General features: G+C 44.5%; 2 protein-coding genes across 4 annotated transcripts in view; one reads left to right on the top strand and one right to left on the bottom strand.

Annotated features, from left to right (window-relative positions):
* Positions 1 to 426: 426 nt before the first annotated feature.
* On the top strand, positions 427 to 3,580 carry LOC112236758 (inhibitor of growth protein 2). Of its 2 annotated transcripts, XM_024405371.2 has the most exons (3): positions 427 to 748; positions 2,035 to 2,620; positions 2,669 to 3,580. In XM_024405371.2, exons 1-3 carry the CDS (start codon positions 604 to 606, stop codon positions 2,751 to 2,753), a joined length of 816 nt encoding a protein of 271 aa, XP_024261139.1. In that variant the 5' UTR covers positions 427 to 603; the 3' UTR covers positions 2,754 to 3,580. The 2 variants fall into 2 exon arrangements, with proteins under 2 accessions (XP_024261139.1, XP_024261138.1); XM_024405370.2 differs by having other exon boundaries at positions 428 to 748; positions 2,035 to 3,580.
* LOC112236757 overlaps positions 3,580 to 15,194 on the bottom strand; it is a 28,072-nt gene continuing 16,457 nt past the window's right edge. For both annotated transcript variants that reach the window (XM_042298478.1, XM_042298479.1), the window contains exons 22-32: positions 10,812 to 10,940; positions 9,951 to 10,198; positions 9,433 to 9,598; positions 8,816 to 9,017; positions 6,454 to 6,584; positions 5,620 to 5,753; positions 5,376 to 5,530; positions 5,109 to 5,315; positions 4,714 to 4,808; positions 4,496 to 4,620; positions 3,580 to 4,026 (exon numbers count right to left, since the gene is read on the bottom strand). In XM_042298478.1, coding sequence (XP_042154412.1) covers positions 3,749 to 4,026; positions 4,496 to 4,620; positions 4,714 to 4,808; positions 5,109 to 5,315; positions 5,376 to 5,530; positions 5,620 to 5,753; positions 6,454 to 6,584; positions 8,816 to 9,017; positions 9,433 to 9,598; positions 9,951 to 10,198; positions 10,812 to 10,940 — 1,870 coding nt within the window. In that variant the 3' untranslated portion in view covers positions 3,580 to 3,748. The remainder of the gene's footprint in view (positions 4,027 to 4,495; positions 4,621 to 4,713; positions 4,809 to 5,108; positions 5,316 to 5,375; positions 5,531 to 5,619; positions 5,754 to 6,453; positions 6,585 to 8,815; positions 9,018 to 9,432; positions 9,599 to 9,950; positions 10,199 to 10,811; positions 10,941 to 15,194) is intronic.

Below are 15,194 nucleotides of genomic sequence, written 5' to 3'. Positions count from 1 at the left end.
TATGAATGGCCCATCCAGTCAAGTAAAAAAATGTTCACAGCCAATCCAAAAGCTAGACATATGAATGACCCATCACGTCAGGTAAAAAAAAAAATTCCCAGCCAATCCAAAAGCTAGACATATGAATGGCCCATCCCGCCAAGTAAAAACATCCCAGCCAATCCAAAAGCTAGACATATGAATGGCCCATCCCGCCAAGTAAAAAAAAAAATTCCCAGCCAATCCAAAAGCTAGACATATGAATGGCCCATCCCGCCAAGTAATAAAAAAATCCCAGCCAATCCAAAAGCTAGACATATGAATGGCCCATCCAGTCAAGTAAAAAAATGTTCACAGCCAATCCAAAAGCTAGACATATGAATGGCCCATCCCGCCAAGTAAAAAAAAAGTGAAAATGCGATGCATTGCCATAAAAGGAATATACTCGCTCATGCGCAGTGGGTGCAGTTTTGTTTGAAGTGAAGTGCTGCAGTTCGCCTTGCGGATGGAACTGCCCATTACAAACCATACTAGCTAGATACATTTTTTAATTATTATTATTTTTTTTTTTTATCATCTCAAATCTATGTACATGTTTTCTTGTCTCGATGCATCGGTGGAACAATGTTAGGTCATAATCATTACCCAAACGTAGAAAAGTCGCAACTCGTCAGCTATGTGGAAGATTATTTGGAATGTGTTGAATCCCTGCCTTTGGATATACAAAGAAACGTCTCTCTGCTACGAGAAATTGACTCAAAGTATCAAGGTATTGTTTTATCCTTTCGTTTATTTTTTGGTGGTTTTATTTAAGAGTTTATGACGATAAAAATCGTATAAAAATGAGTGCGTTGTATTGACCAGTGCCGGAGTCACTTTAGACAGCTACAGTAACTAGCTGATGTTAATACTCCATACATTAGCAACTAGCTAACATTAGCTAGCTAGTATTAAACTCGGGTCCTCCCTCACCCCCTTTTCTTTCTGAAATATAACGTTTGGTTCTTCTATCGAGTAGTGATGTATGCCTTCAATTTGTTATCCATAAACAACGTCTCCGAAGTGAGGTCCGAGTTGCCTCGATAGAAATGAGATTGATAACCACAGATCAGCCATTTTGGCAAGAAGGGGTGTTTATTTGTGTCGTTTAGCGGCTTACTTAAGAGTTGGTCAAACCCTTTTTTTTTCTTTTCATTTGCATGCGTTTTAATTTTTATTTTTAATGTTTTACTATTGCAAGGGATGTTTTTTGTGGGTTTTTTTTTTTTTTTTTGGTCGACGGTGTTGTGCTCGCTAGCAAATGTTATATTCGGAGTAACGTTAAAACTCAGTTTAGTTAAACGGATGGTCGTGGTTGCAATCCGCCGGTGATGAAAATGTGTCATTTACGAGCTGAAAAAATGTCTCATTTTTTGTTTGTTGTGCCAGTAACGTTACTTCGTCTGACAGTTGTACGCCCCAAGTGTTGTTGTAGTCGTGTGTGTGTGATCCACTTAGCAAGCAGAGGGACAACCCCCCTGACCAGGGCTGTCACTAGTTACCATTGTCAATATCGTACAAATTCATAACTCAAATTCGCTTTTTAGTATTTAAGGTTAGGCATAAATGTTAGCAGCGTGGTTAGGTTTTCAAGACCAATGTAGAAACAGGCGGGGTTTATGACTTTGTGGCAACTAGTGACGACCCCTGATCAGGCAGAAAGTGTCATCACTTCCTGAATATAAACCAATGCGGAAGTAGTAAGGAATCTATAAATTCTAATATCTCCCATCTTATTACTCGTTTGTCAGATTGACATCAGCTGATTTCAGTGCTCCTACAGTTTGCAGCAACAATAAAATATGCATACAATTGTGCACAAAAGGGAAATTCATAATGCATTTGCCCCCTGTTCCTACCAGGAACTTCATTGAGTATGTAAAAGTTTCCTCTGACTGACACAGCGTCGGATAGGATTGTATTCCCAATGCAAATTTCTCAACTCAATAGTAACTCCACAATTGCATTAGACACCCATCCTAACATTGAACTCTTGTCATTCTGTGTGCTTTGCAGAGGTCCTGAAGGAGGTCGACGATGTCTACGAGCGCTACCAGGGCGAGCGGGACGCGGCACAGCGTAAGAGGCTTCAGATCCAGCTGCAGCGGGCCCTCATCAGCAGCCAGGAGCTGGGCGACGAGAAGATCCATGTGGTCACCCAGATGACTGAGCTGGTAGAGAACCGTTCCCGCCAGATGGACTCCCACTCCCTCTGTCTCCAGGAGCCCAGCGAGGCCAGCGAGCGGGAGCGGGTCGTCACCGAGCGGCGCTCCGGTTCCGTTCAGGAGGCAGCGGTGTCCACACCTGCGGAGCGCTCCTCCGCCCGCCGGCCGAGACGTCAGCGCAACAGCGAGAGCCGCGACGCCAACCACGCCTCAGGGAACGGAACAGTGATGGATGACCCGGCGGACGAACTGCCTATGCAGCCGCGGGAGAAAAGGTCAAAGTCTGCCAAGAAGAAGAAGCGCAAGGCCAAGCAGGAGCGAGGCGCCTCGCCTGTGGAATTCACCATCGACCCCAACGAGCCCACCTACTGCCTGTGTGAGCAGGTGTCCTACGGCGAGATGATTGGCTGTGACAACGACGCGTGCCCCATCGAGTGGTTCCACTTCTCCTGCGTGGGGCTCACCTACAAGCCCAAGGGGAAGTGGTTCTGTCCCAAGTGCAGAGGGGACAACGAAAAGACTATGGACAAAAGCCTGGATAAGAACAAAAAGGACAGGAGGTCCAGGTAGTTGTGACATGTCCTCTCTTTCCTCTCGGGAACATTGCCGAACTGAGGATTGAGTTTGTCAAAGTAAGTCATTCAAGGTATGACTAAATGTTGTGAAGTTTTGAGAGCACAATCGAAACACTTTTTCCTCCTGCAGCGCCAACTCTTGAGTAAAGGATTTGACCAATACTGAACTGGTGCTGTTACCATACTGGTGGACCCACACTGAAGCCTAAAGGTTATTCTGGGAAGCCAGATGTTGACTTTAAGAAGCCTAAAGCTGCCATCTTACTGGGTTCTATCGTGTTACTCAACACTTGGCGGAATGGAATTAAAGTAACTCAAAAAGCATATTTTGGCTTACTGGCCATTTTGACTTGATGTAATGTACCTGAATGATGTCCTCTTTTTGTGAAAATGAATGCATTATGTTCGCCCCTTTTTTCAATTCAGTAAGTTTCATTTCTTATGCAGTTTAAAAAAATAAATATGTTCCAAATCAACAAGTCTCGATTCATTGATTTGGTCACTACCAGATGGGTCTAAATAGTTTATTGTGCTACGTTTTATTTGTATGGCAGATGGAGGGGTAGATTGCTCTGTTTCAGCCTTATGTGAAGTACTTACCTGAGCTGGGATTTGACACAATACTTCACATTTTTAGGTTTTATGATTTCATTTTTCAACTGACCATCCTCAGATGCAGCACTTTGATTTGCTATATAATGATGATGATCGGGGGCACCGTCAATGGTATTTCATGTTTGTGTTGACATTCTACATACTTTGTCAAACTAGTGTAATAGCATGTAATGTTTATTTTATATCCATTAAAACAGTTGTATTGCAGATGGGAGACCAATCATTGTCTTTTCTTGTATATATATATACATATATATACACATACACACACACACTTCACATTCTACTTATCAGGTCATCCTGTTCGAAGGCTGAAGTGTCTCGGTAAGGCAGGATATCTCCAAATACTCATAACATGAAGTTCCTGAACAAACTCTACTCCAGTCCGACATGTGTCTGACTGTCCTTTTCGTCTTCATCCTCGCTGCTACTGGACTCCGAGAACACGTCTTCGTCCCTGGAGCCGGTTGCCACGGCGACCCCCTGTGATTGTGACGTCAGCCTGACTGCGACGAGGGCGGGGCTGTGGCTAAGGCCCAACAGTAGGGTGCTACTGTTGTCTCCTCCAAGGAGGGTCAGACACTGGACGTGGGCATCAGGGGAAAGGACAGAGAGGACGTTGCAGGCCTCCAAGTCCCATAGGCTCAGCTCACCTGTGTGAATAAAACAGCATGAATTGTCACTTTTCTATAACCTGTGTGACACTATATAACTCACTCTACTTTCACTTGCGTGTAAACACACATTCTTCTATCAGTTGTTTGAACACCCTGTTCCACTCACCACTATCCCTTACCGATGCGCTCAAATATAGTGGCACCGTTGCACTTTTCAAAACTGGTTGAATGGCATCTGCAACTTACCACAAGTAGGATCAATTACACTTGTCGAGGATGACTTTCCTCCAGCCAAATGTATCTGAATTTGGGATAATTTAGTCCAGATAATTTTTTACTTTAAAGTGAGTTTAAATATTTGTTTTGAGTCCTGTGCATGTTTGAAAACCATGTTTTTTCACATCTATTTTGAGAAGAAATAGTGACTTGTGCAAGGTTGCCAATATCTTTGTGCACAGAGAAACCTAATTATCTCACTTTTCTATAAAAGGGATCTCTGTCCTACCTGCTAGTAGAATGGCTTTGGCTCCTCCCTCAGTGATATAAAGCTGGTTGGATCCTCCTAGCCTCAGGCTGGCGTAGCCCGAGATAGTCTTGTGATTCCTCCTGAAGGGATCCCACACTTTAAGCCTAATCAGGAGAAGAGGTAAGCATGAGCCTTCTCATTGTGACAGACCATAAAGGCAGATGTTATGAGTGACGTGCCATTTTGAAACGTATTACTTGTTACATCCGCTGATCCCAAAGGCGACTCTGCTGGCATCGTCTGTGATTGCCACACAACAGACTCCTGGCTCGTTCTTCAATCTTTTCCTCACCTTTCACAAGTGTAAAAAAAATACAATAATTGGGGGGGGGTCAAATAATTTAGCCAATGTACTGTAAAATAGTGTTGTCACTGATCCCAGATGGACAATAAAGCTATTTGAATCTGGCTTTATACTGTACACTCAGAAGAAAAGGTTATATCTAGAACCCGTTGAAGAACCCTTTTTGGTTCCACGTACAACCCTTTACACCGATGGTTAAACACGGAACTCAAAAGGGTTCTACCTAGAATAAAAAGGGTTCTCCTATGGGGACAGCTGATGAACCCTTTTCTCTAAGCGTGTACATACCGTGCCTTTCTGAAGGTCCCAGAGGGTGAGGTAAGGTATATGCTGAGCTTGGCTGTAGTTGGCCAACACCAGGTGTCCCCCGGGGTGTGTGAGGGCGGCGGTGTGGAGGACCAGCAGGGACGTCCTATCCTCCAGGGTGTGGAGGTGGTCCTGGGAGCCCACGCTGAAAACGTTGAGGTGGTGGGAGAAATAGGAACACACCACCACCTGGTAGTGAGGGGATCAGGGGAATGAAGATACATCGCATCACAAACACACACATTTTACCTGTTGGTCCCCACTGAGAAGGTACTGGTCTATGGAGTTGTATTTCTCTCTGTCTAGACTGCGCTGCTCCTCCTTCTCCCTCTGATCCTCCTTCTCCAGCCTCCTACACTTAGCAGAGTGGCTCTCTGTCCGTCTGTCCCAGGGCATCACTAGAGCTGGAGGAAATAGTCCCCAAATAGTAGTCAAATAGCTTAGCTAGATCCCCGTGCACAACTTTTCTGGTATTGGTCTCTGGTATTGTTACCTGTGGTCTCATTTGGTGGTATCTGGGACTGTCTGTCTCTGACGGTGCTGCTGGACAGGAGAGACTCTGTGTGGGATGCTTTCATCCTCCCTTTGATATACCCAGACTCCAGGTCCCACAAAATCAGATGGTTCCTGTAACTCCCAACAGTCCAAATGAAACAGGTCATGATCCCTGTAACTCCCAACGGTCCAAATGAAACAAGTCATGATCCCTGTACCTCCCAACAGTCCAAATGAAACAAGTCGTGATCCCAACAGTCCAAATGAAACAGGTCATGATCCCTGTACCTCCCAACAGTCCAAATAAAACAGGTCATGATCCCTGTATCTCCCAACAGTCCAAATGAAACAGGTCATGATCCCTGTACCTCCCAACAGTCCAAATGAAACAGGTCATGATCCCTGTACCTCCCAACAGTCCAAATGAAACAGGTCATGATCCCTGTACCTCCCAACAGTCCAAATGAAACAGGTCATGATCCCTGTACCTCCTAACAGTCCAAATGAAACAGGTCATGATCCCTGTAACTCCCAACAGTCCAAATAAAACAGGCCATGATCCCTGTACCTCCTAACAGTCCCAAATAAAACAGGGTCTGGACAATGAAAAAGCTCTAGCCTTCCACATCCCAAAAGCAGTTCACGACAATGAGGCAAAACGTATTAGGGGCAACAATGAACACAACAACGTTAAGCTATGAGACCATTAGGACGCTAGAAGGTATTATTTATCTGGAGTAACTGGCTCAGAGGGACTTTATTTGGGGTGTGGTGTTTCAGGAAGTGGACTAAGTTAGCTGGTGCTTGTTTCAAGTAACCGAATCGCTCTCACCTCATCTCAGACAGACCCAGAAGTAGCTGCCCCTCCAGAAGCCTGTATTCGTGTCGGGGACAGGGGACGATGTAGAGACCAGACTGTCTCCTCACGTAGCTTCTCTTGATGAGGTCATAGACCAGTAGAGTCTACGGTGTCAAGTGAAACAGAAGATGAATGACTAGGCGTTTAGCTCAGTGGGATAACACAGTCTTGTTGCATGTAGGAGACCCGGGCTAAAACCTATAGGCCAGGGATCATCAACTAGATTCAGCAGCGGGCCATTCTTTTTCTAGAGCGGATGGACGGGGGGCCGGAACATGATTACAAATCATTTGTAGACGGTAAATTGAAGCCCAAACAGATTTAATGTTTGACTAACACATAATAATTTCAAACCTTGATTACATTTGTATACAATCACGTTTCTCTCTTATGCATGGGAATACTTGGGAACAGATTTCTTAAATTAAAATAATTTGGGAGCTGATTTCCTAGTGTTTTCAGTCTATTATGTCCAACAATAAATATATACAGTGGGGAGAACAAGTATTTGATACACTGCCGATTTTGCAGGTTTTCCTACTTACAAAGCATGTAGAGGTCCGTAATTTTTATCATGGGTACACTTCAACTGTGAGAGACGGAATCTAAAACAAAAATCCAGAAAATCACATTGTATGATTTTTAAGTAATTAATTTGCATTTTATTGCATGACATAAGTATTTGATCACCTACCAACCAGTAAGAATTCTGGCTCTCACAGACCTGTTAGTTTTTATTTAAGAATCCCTCCTGTTCTCCACTCATTACCTGTATTAACTGCACCAGTTTGAACTCGTTACCTGTATATAAGACACCTGTCCACACACTCAATCAAACAGACTCCAACCTCTCCACAATGGCCAAGACCAGAGAGCTGTGTAAGGACATCAGGGATAAAATTGTAGACCTGCACAAGGCTGGGATGGGCTACAGGACAATAGGCAAGCAGCTTGGTGAGAAGGCAACAACTGTTGGCGCAATTATTAGAAAATGGAAGAAGTTCAAGATGACGGTCAATCACCCTCGGTCTGGGGCTCCATGCAAGATCTCACCTTGTGGGGCATCAATGATCATGAGGAAGGTGAGGGATCAACCCAGAACTACACGCCAGGACCTGGTCAATGACCTGAAGAGAGCTGGGACCACAGTCTCAAAGAAAACCATTAGTAACACACTACGGCGTCATGGATTAAAATCCTGCAGCGCACGCAAGGTCCCCCTGCTCAAGCCAGCGCATGTCCAGGCCCGTCTGAAGTTTGCCAATGACCATCTGGATGATCCAAAGGAGGAATGGGAGAAGGTCATGTGGTCTGATGAGACAAAAATAGAGCTTTTTGGTCTAAACTCCACTCGCCGTGTTTGGAGGAAGAAGAAGGATGTGTACATCCCCAAGAACACTATCCCAACTGTGAAGCATGGAGGTGGAAACATCATTCTTTGGGGATGCTTTTCTGCAAAGGGGACAGGATGACTGCACCGTATTGAGGGGAGGATGGATGGGGCCATGTATCGCGAGATCTTGGCCAACAACCTCCTTCCTCAGTAAGAGCATTGAAGATGGGTCGTGGCTGGGTCTTCCAGCATGACAACGACCCGAAACACACAGCCAGGGCAACTAAGGAGTGGCTCCGTAAGAAGCATCTCAAGGTCCTGGAGTGGCCTAGCCAGTCTCCAGATCTGAACCCAATAGAAAATCTTTGGAGGGAGCTGAAAGTCTGTATTGCCCAGCGACAGCCCCGAAACCTGAAGGATCTGGAGAAGGTCTGTATGGAGGAGTGGGCCAAAATCCCTGCTGCAGTGTGTGCAAACCTGGTCAAGAACTACAGGAAACGTATGATCTCTGTAATTGCAAACAAAGGTTTCTGTACCAAATATTAAGTTCTGCTTTTCTGATGTATCAAATACTTATGTCATGCAATAAAATGCAAATTAATTACTTAAAAATCAATGTGATTTTCTGGATATTTGTTTTAGATTCCGTCTCTCACAGTTGAAGTGTACCTATGATAAAAATTACAGACCTCTACATGCTTTGTAAGTAGGAAAACCTGCAAAATCGTCAGTGTATCAAATACTTGTTCTCCCCACTGTATATATATATATATATATTTTTTTTTTTTGCTCAGAAAACTTGGGGGCCAAATAAAACCACGCCATTTGGGGACCCCTGCTATAAGCAGTCACATGCAGAGCACATATGTCACTACAAGTATGCTACTGTCAACTCATGAGGTGACTTCAAGTGTAACCATGAAGTGGAAGAACAGCGTAGATCAGAACGGATTCAGTATGGATCCCAGGCTAACTGATACATGAAGTAGGGAAGCCGGTGACCTGGAATATGGGTGAGGGTGTGTCTGTGAAGGTGGCCGTCCCTCTGTCTGTCAGGATGTACAGCTTCAGGTCGTGGGCCAAGGCCACGTCGGTGTTGCCATAGAGACCGTGCTCCACTCTGACAGGTCGACCTGTGAACCTGGATCTGGCCAGGTTCCAGACCCGTACCGTACCAGGCCGTAGGGACTTGCACACCGCGTAGCTGTCACCGGAGGGAGAAGAGACCCAGGAAAGAGCAAGGCAATCAAAGCAGATGCATATGAGGGTGCATCTCAATAATATAAAGTGGCTTCCTTCCTCCTTGTCTCATCTCCTTCAACTGGCAATGATGTGAAAGAGCTGGTGCAGGAGGAGCAAATCCCCAGTGGGTATGTACACTTCTCAACTATGCTGTGTAAATAGAACAGTGAATATGGAGGAGGAGGAGGATAGCAATTTAGCCTATTGAGATGACGTTAAAAGAAATGATGTTAAAAGAAACCAATAATGTCTGAATATTTAAAATACTACTATCAGTACTATTTAAACAATACAGCAAATAGTACAGAGAATACTAATCCTGATATTATTGAGATAATAATAGTACTGTAAATTGAAGATTGTTGATAAAGACCTACCGTGGGCATTTCCCCATGAGGATGACCTCTTCTGTGCCGTCCCTCTTCACCTTGTGGACATTGTAGGTGAGGGTCTGGTCGTTAACCCTGGAGGACAGATCCCACAGTCTTGGGTACCTCTCCCCACTGCACACGCCCACACAGAACCGCAGTTCCAAGCACACACCTACAGACAGGGGGAGGGGAGAGGACCAATAGGAAATGGTTTTCCTGAACGAAAAACTCAATGTCAATTTAGCATCAAAAGCAAAATGGTTTGTCAATGTTCGTCTCGGAGTTCACTGATAGGTCATGTCATGTGAATTAAATGGTGGTATGTTTATTCCCTGGGCCTTTCTTTTATGAATCCGCAGCAGTCTCGCCACCGTTATAACACAAACACTGCAAGATAATACCCGGATGAACTTGAAGCCTTTTCCGAACAGTCTCCAACTCCACCACATTCTAACCGATTTCCAATCAGTCAACCAAGAGAGCAACCGATGCCTGTATGTCTCCACCTAACCGCTCTTACTAACCTGCAGTCAGTATCCCGGGGAAACGGGCGATGTGTTTGTGGTCCTCTGTCTCCAGGTTCCATGTCACGACCTGCGTGATGCCGGTGCGGGGGGAGGGGCAGAAGGCCACGGCGTGCGTCCCCGTCCGGTTGACGGTGACCTGGGAGATGTCGTCCTGGCTGCAGCCCAGGATGGAGCGCTCGTACTTGAAACTGGCCGTGCTATACAGCTCAATATGAATGATCTCACTGTCCCGCTTGTAAGGGTACCTGGGAGGGAGGAGGGAGGGAGGCATAAACATAGGCAGGTGCACTATGAATAGCAATGGTCTGTTTCTTTAATAAAACATCTAATATGATAATGTGATTATGATGCCGCGATAGACTTTTCAAAAGCACTTATCACTACTCTGTTCATAAGGCATTATACACACACATCTATAATGCCTTATGAGCTATGCATTCTGTGTTGTAATGCATAGCATAGGGTTATGGTTAATGGAGGGGATGCATACTGGCACTTAAAGTAACTGTCGAGTGAAAATCGTACTTTTAAAAGTTTATATTCTGTTAACTCATACCTAAAGGCCTACTCGTATTTGTGGCCAAAGCATAAATTAGAGAGAAAAAAACACCTCAATCTTGTATCTCAAGCAGACCGTTTAAAAAAATGGTTGCTATTTCCTCATATTACATGACATGTTGGCTCATTGCCTGAGCCGGCCAATCAGCTGTCTACTCCTATGAATATTTTTAATGACCGGTATACGCCCAAACCATTCTGTTTTTGGGGTACGCCCACACCATTCTGTTTTTGGGGTACGCCCACACCATTCTGCTTTTGGGGTACGCCCACACCATTCTAAATATATAAAACAGATACCTGCAGAAGAGCAGTAGGTACTGATTGGTCATCTCCACTCCTTGTATGGAGGCAGCACCATGCTGGGCTCTGAGGACAGACAACACAGCCCCCCCTCTGGCACTAAGCACCGCTGCCTGACCTCCAGACCTGAGAGACAGAGAGACAGAGAGACAGAGAGAGAGACAGAGAGAGAGACAGAGAGACAGAGAGAGAGACAGAGAGAGAGACAGAGAGAGAGAGAGAGACAGAGAGAGACAGAGAGAGACAGACAGAGAGAGAGAGAGAGAGACAGAGAGAGAGAGAGAGAGAGAGACAGAGAGAGAGAGACAGAGAGAGAGAGAGAGACAGAGAGAGAGAGAGAGACAGAGACAGAGAGAGACAGAGAGAGACAGAGAGAGACAGAGAGAGAGAATGCAAAAGCCAGAAAAAGTGAGTGAGAAAACAGAGGAACCCACAGACTATTAAAAGCCCATCAAGACACTGCCTTGGCTACTCAGCCAGACCCATTCAGCCAGACCCAGACAGACCCAGACTCAGCCAGACCCAGACTCAGCCAGACCCAGACCCAGCCAGACCCAGACCCAGCCAGACCCAGCCAGACCCAGACTCAGCCAGACCCAGACTCAGCCAGACCCAGACTCAGCCAGACCCAGACCCAGCCTCAGCCAGACCCAGCCTTAGCCAGACCCAGACTCAGCCAGACCCAGACTCAGCCAGACCCAGACTCAGCCAGACCCAGCCAGACTCAGCCAGACCCATCACCTTACTCAAAGAGCCAATAGACCATAGAAAGCTTTCCAGATACTGGCCACGTCTCCACTTCAAAGGGCTGTACGGTTGTAAACACAGTAACACAGTAACAGGGTTTATTTGAGGTTTCACTGTTTTTTTTAAATGTGCTATTTAAAAAAAAAAAAGTGCTATTGTTAGCTATTTTTCCTAACAATGTCAGTCCTGTGAGAACACAGCGGTAGCTTTGTAGAGTTAGTCATGACTACATATGGACCTCTGAATTCTCAAGTACTCAAATACCTATATTGAAATATATCCATTTGTTAGAACTTTGTATTTATTTAAAATAGTATTTTCTAAAATAATATTTGGAAGCATTGTAATTAAAATGTGGTCTGCACACACAGCTGTCAAACTCTTTCCCTGTTACAGCAACCTGCCATATATTTACTTTATTTAACCTTTATTTAACTAGGCGAGTCAGTTAAGAACAAATTCTTAGTTACAATGACGACCTACCAAAAGGCAAAAGACCTCATGCAACATATAAATATAGGACAAAACACACATCACGGCAAGAGAGACAACACTACATAAAGAGAGACCTAAGACAACATAGCAAGGCAGCAACACATGACAACACAGCATGGTATCAACAACATGACAACAACATGGTAGCAACACAACATGGTAGCAGCACAAAACAAGGTACAAACATTATTGGGCACAAACAACAGCGCAAAGGGCAAGAAGGTAGAGACAACAATACAACACGCAAAGCAGCCACAACGGTCAGTAAGAGTGTCCATGATTAAGTCTTTGAATGAAGAGATGGAGATAAAACTGTCCAGTTTGAGTGTTTGTTGCAGCTCGTTCCAGTCGCTAGCTGCAGCGAACTGAAAAGACCGAGCGACCCAGGGATGTGTGTGCTTTGGGGACCTTTAACAGAATGTGATCAGTCAACCATGTAGATATCTCAGATAGGGGGGAGTGAGGCCTAAGAGGGTTTTATAAATAAGCATCAACCAGTAGGTCTTGCGACGGGTTTACAGAGGAGTATAGAGTGCAGTGATGTGTCATATAAGGAGCATTGGTGGCAAATCTGGTGGCCGAATGGGAAAGAACATCTAGCCGCTCGAGAGCACCCTTACCTGCGGATCTATAAATTATGTCCAAAAGAAGGTCCAAGCATCTTCGACAGAGGAGATCAAGCTGATTCTACATCAATTTACAGAGGCCAGTTCATGAAGGAAGGCTTGCTCATTTTTTCTTTTTTTTTAAGCAAGTGAATATGAGGACAGGTCATTTTACTGAGCAGCCATTATGAACACAGGCTGTAAAACAGTGATCACTAAGGTCATTACAGAAAACACCAGACTGATATCAGGATTATTTGTGTGGATAACATCAAGAAGAGTAGCCTTGTCTGGGTGTTTTAGAGTCATACCTTGTTTGATTGGTAACAATCTGATAAAGATTTAGGGAGTCCCATTTCACTTGGTCAAGTGGTTTAAGCATGTCCCAGTTTAGGTCACCAAGCAAGACAAATTCAGACTTGGTATAGGGGGCCAGGAGAGACCTTAGGGCAGGTATGGTACAGGCCAGTGATGATGGAGGACGATAACACCCAGCAACAGTCACCCAGCAACAGTCACCCAGCAACAGTCAACAAAGAGCTATTTGAAAGTTTAATACTTAAAACCAACAAATCAAATTGTTTGGGGACAGACTTGGTGGAGACAACCGAGTACTGAAGGTGATCCCTGGTAAAGATTGCCACTCCCCACCTTTGGAAGATCTGTCTTGCCGAAAAAGGTTATCAACCAGAAAGATTAACATCAGTATTCATAACACTCTTCCTTAACCACGTCTCAGTAATGACCAACACGTCTGGATTGGAGCTGTGAACTGTGACAATAACTCTAGTATGAACTCAGACCCAGGTGCAGAGAAACGCAGCAGAGGTGAGGGAAAATCCAGAATGTTTACTGAAGTATTCACAGGAAAAACAACAAAACAAGTACACATGAGTACAACACAAAACAAAACAAGAGACCTGAGCAACAGGCCCAGTTCCATAGAGGAACCTAAATAGTCCTAAACTAGGTGAACCCAATAATCCCAATCAGGCTCACCTGGACACTAGAAACATAAGGGTGCCCTCCAGTGGCACCCTCAGGTATAACACTCCATGATGACCTCTAACCTGTGACAGGACAATCAAGGCCCAGCATAGAACAGGGAGAGCTCTGCTGATTTATGACATCTGAATGTGCGTCAGATGGAAACATGATCATATTGTACAGCGATTTCATCAGCGATTTTAACATGAATACAAAGCCGACGAGAAGTGGTTTAGAATGGGATGGGAGGCCAAACGTCTGTGTAACCAATAGAGAGTCAGAGTCCCAAGTCTGGGAACAAAACATAGTCTGTCCCACGGTTGGGTCAAGAAAGATCATAGTCAACAAAGTATTCAGGAGTCATGAGGCAAATAGCAAAATGCACAAAAAAATATACAGTTGAAGTGGGAAGTTTACATGCACTTAGGTTGGAGTAATTAAAACTTGTTTTTCAACCACTCCACAAATTTCTTGTTAACAAACTATAATTTTGGCAAGTCGGTTAGGACATCTACTTCGTGCATGACACAAGTAATTTTTCACAGACAGATTATTTCACTTATAATTCAATGTATCACAATTCCAGGTGGTCAGAAGTTTACATACACTAAGTTGTCTGTGCCTTTAACAGCTTTGAAAATTCCAGAAAATGATGTCATGGCTTTAGAAGTTTCTGATAGGATAATTGAGTCAATTTAAGTCAATTGTAGGTGAACATGTGGATGTATTTCATGGCCTACCTGCAAACTCAGTGCCTCTTTGCTTGACATCATGGGAAAATCAAAAGAAATCAGCCATGACCTCATAAAAACAATTAGAGACCTTAGTAGACCTCCACAAGTCTGGTTCATCCTTGAGAGCAATTTCCAAATGCCTGAAGGTACCACGTTCATCTGTACAAACAATAATATGCAAGTATAAACACCATGGGACCACGCAGCCGTCGTACTGCTCAGGAAGGAGACGCGTTCTGTCTCCTAGAGATGAACGTACTTTGGTGTGAAAAGTGCAAATCAATCCCAGAACAACAGCAAAGGACATTGTGAAGATGCTGGAGGAAAACAGGTACAAAAGTGTCTATATCCACAGTAAAACAAGTCCTATATTGACATTACCTGAAAGGCCACTCAGCAAGGAAGAAGCCACTGCTCTAAAACCGCCATAATAAAGCCAGACTACGGTTTGCAACTGCACATGGGGACAAAGATCGTACTTTTTGGAAGAAATGTCCTCTGGTCTGATGAAACAAAAATAGAACCGTTTGGCCATAATGACCATCGTTATGTTTGGAGGAAAAAGGGGGAGGCTTGCCAGCCGAACACCATCCCAACCGTGAAGCACGGGGGTGGCAGGATCATGTTGTGGGGGTGATTTGCTGCAGGAGGGTCTGGTGCACTTCACAAAATAGAAGGCATCATGAGTGAGGAAAATTACGTGGATATATTGAAGCAACATCTCAAGACATCATTCAGGAAGTTAAAGCTTGGTCACAAATGGGCCTTCCAAATGGCAAATGACTCCAAGAATACTTCCAAAGTTATGTCAA

The sequence above is a fragment of the Oncorhynchus tshawytscha genome, linkage group LG15, assembly GCF_018296145.1.
Source record: "Oncorhynchus tshawytscha isolate Ot180627B linkage group LG15, Otsh_v2.0, whole genome shotgun sequence".
Classification (NCBI taxonomy): domain Eukaryota; kingdom Metazoa; phylum Chordata; class Actinopteri; order Salmoniformes; family Salmonidae; genus Oncorhynchus; species Oncorhynchus tshawytscha.
Note: the sequence above shows the minus strand (reverse complement) of the source record. Positions and strands in the feature narration are given on the sequence as shown.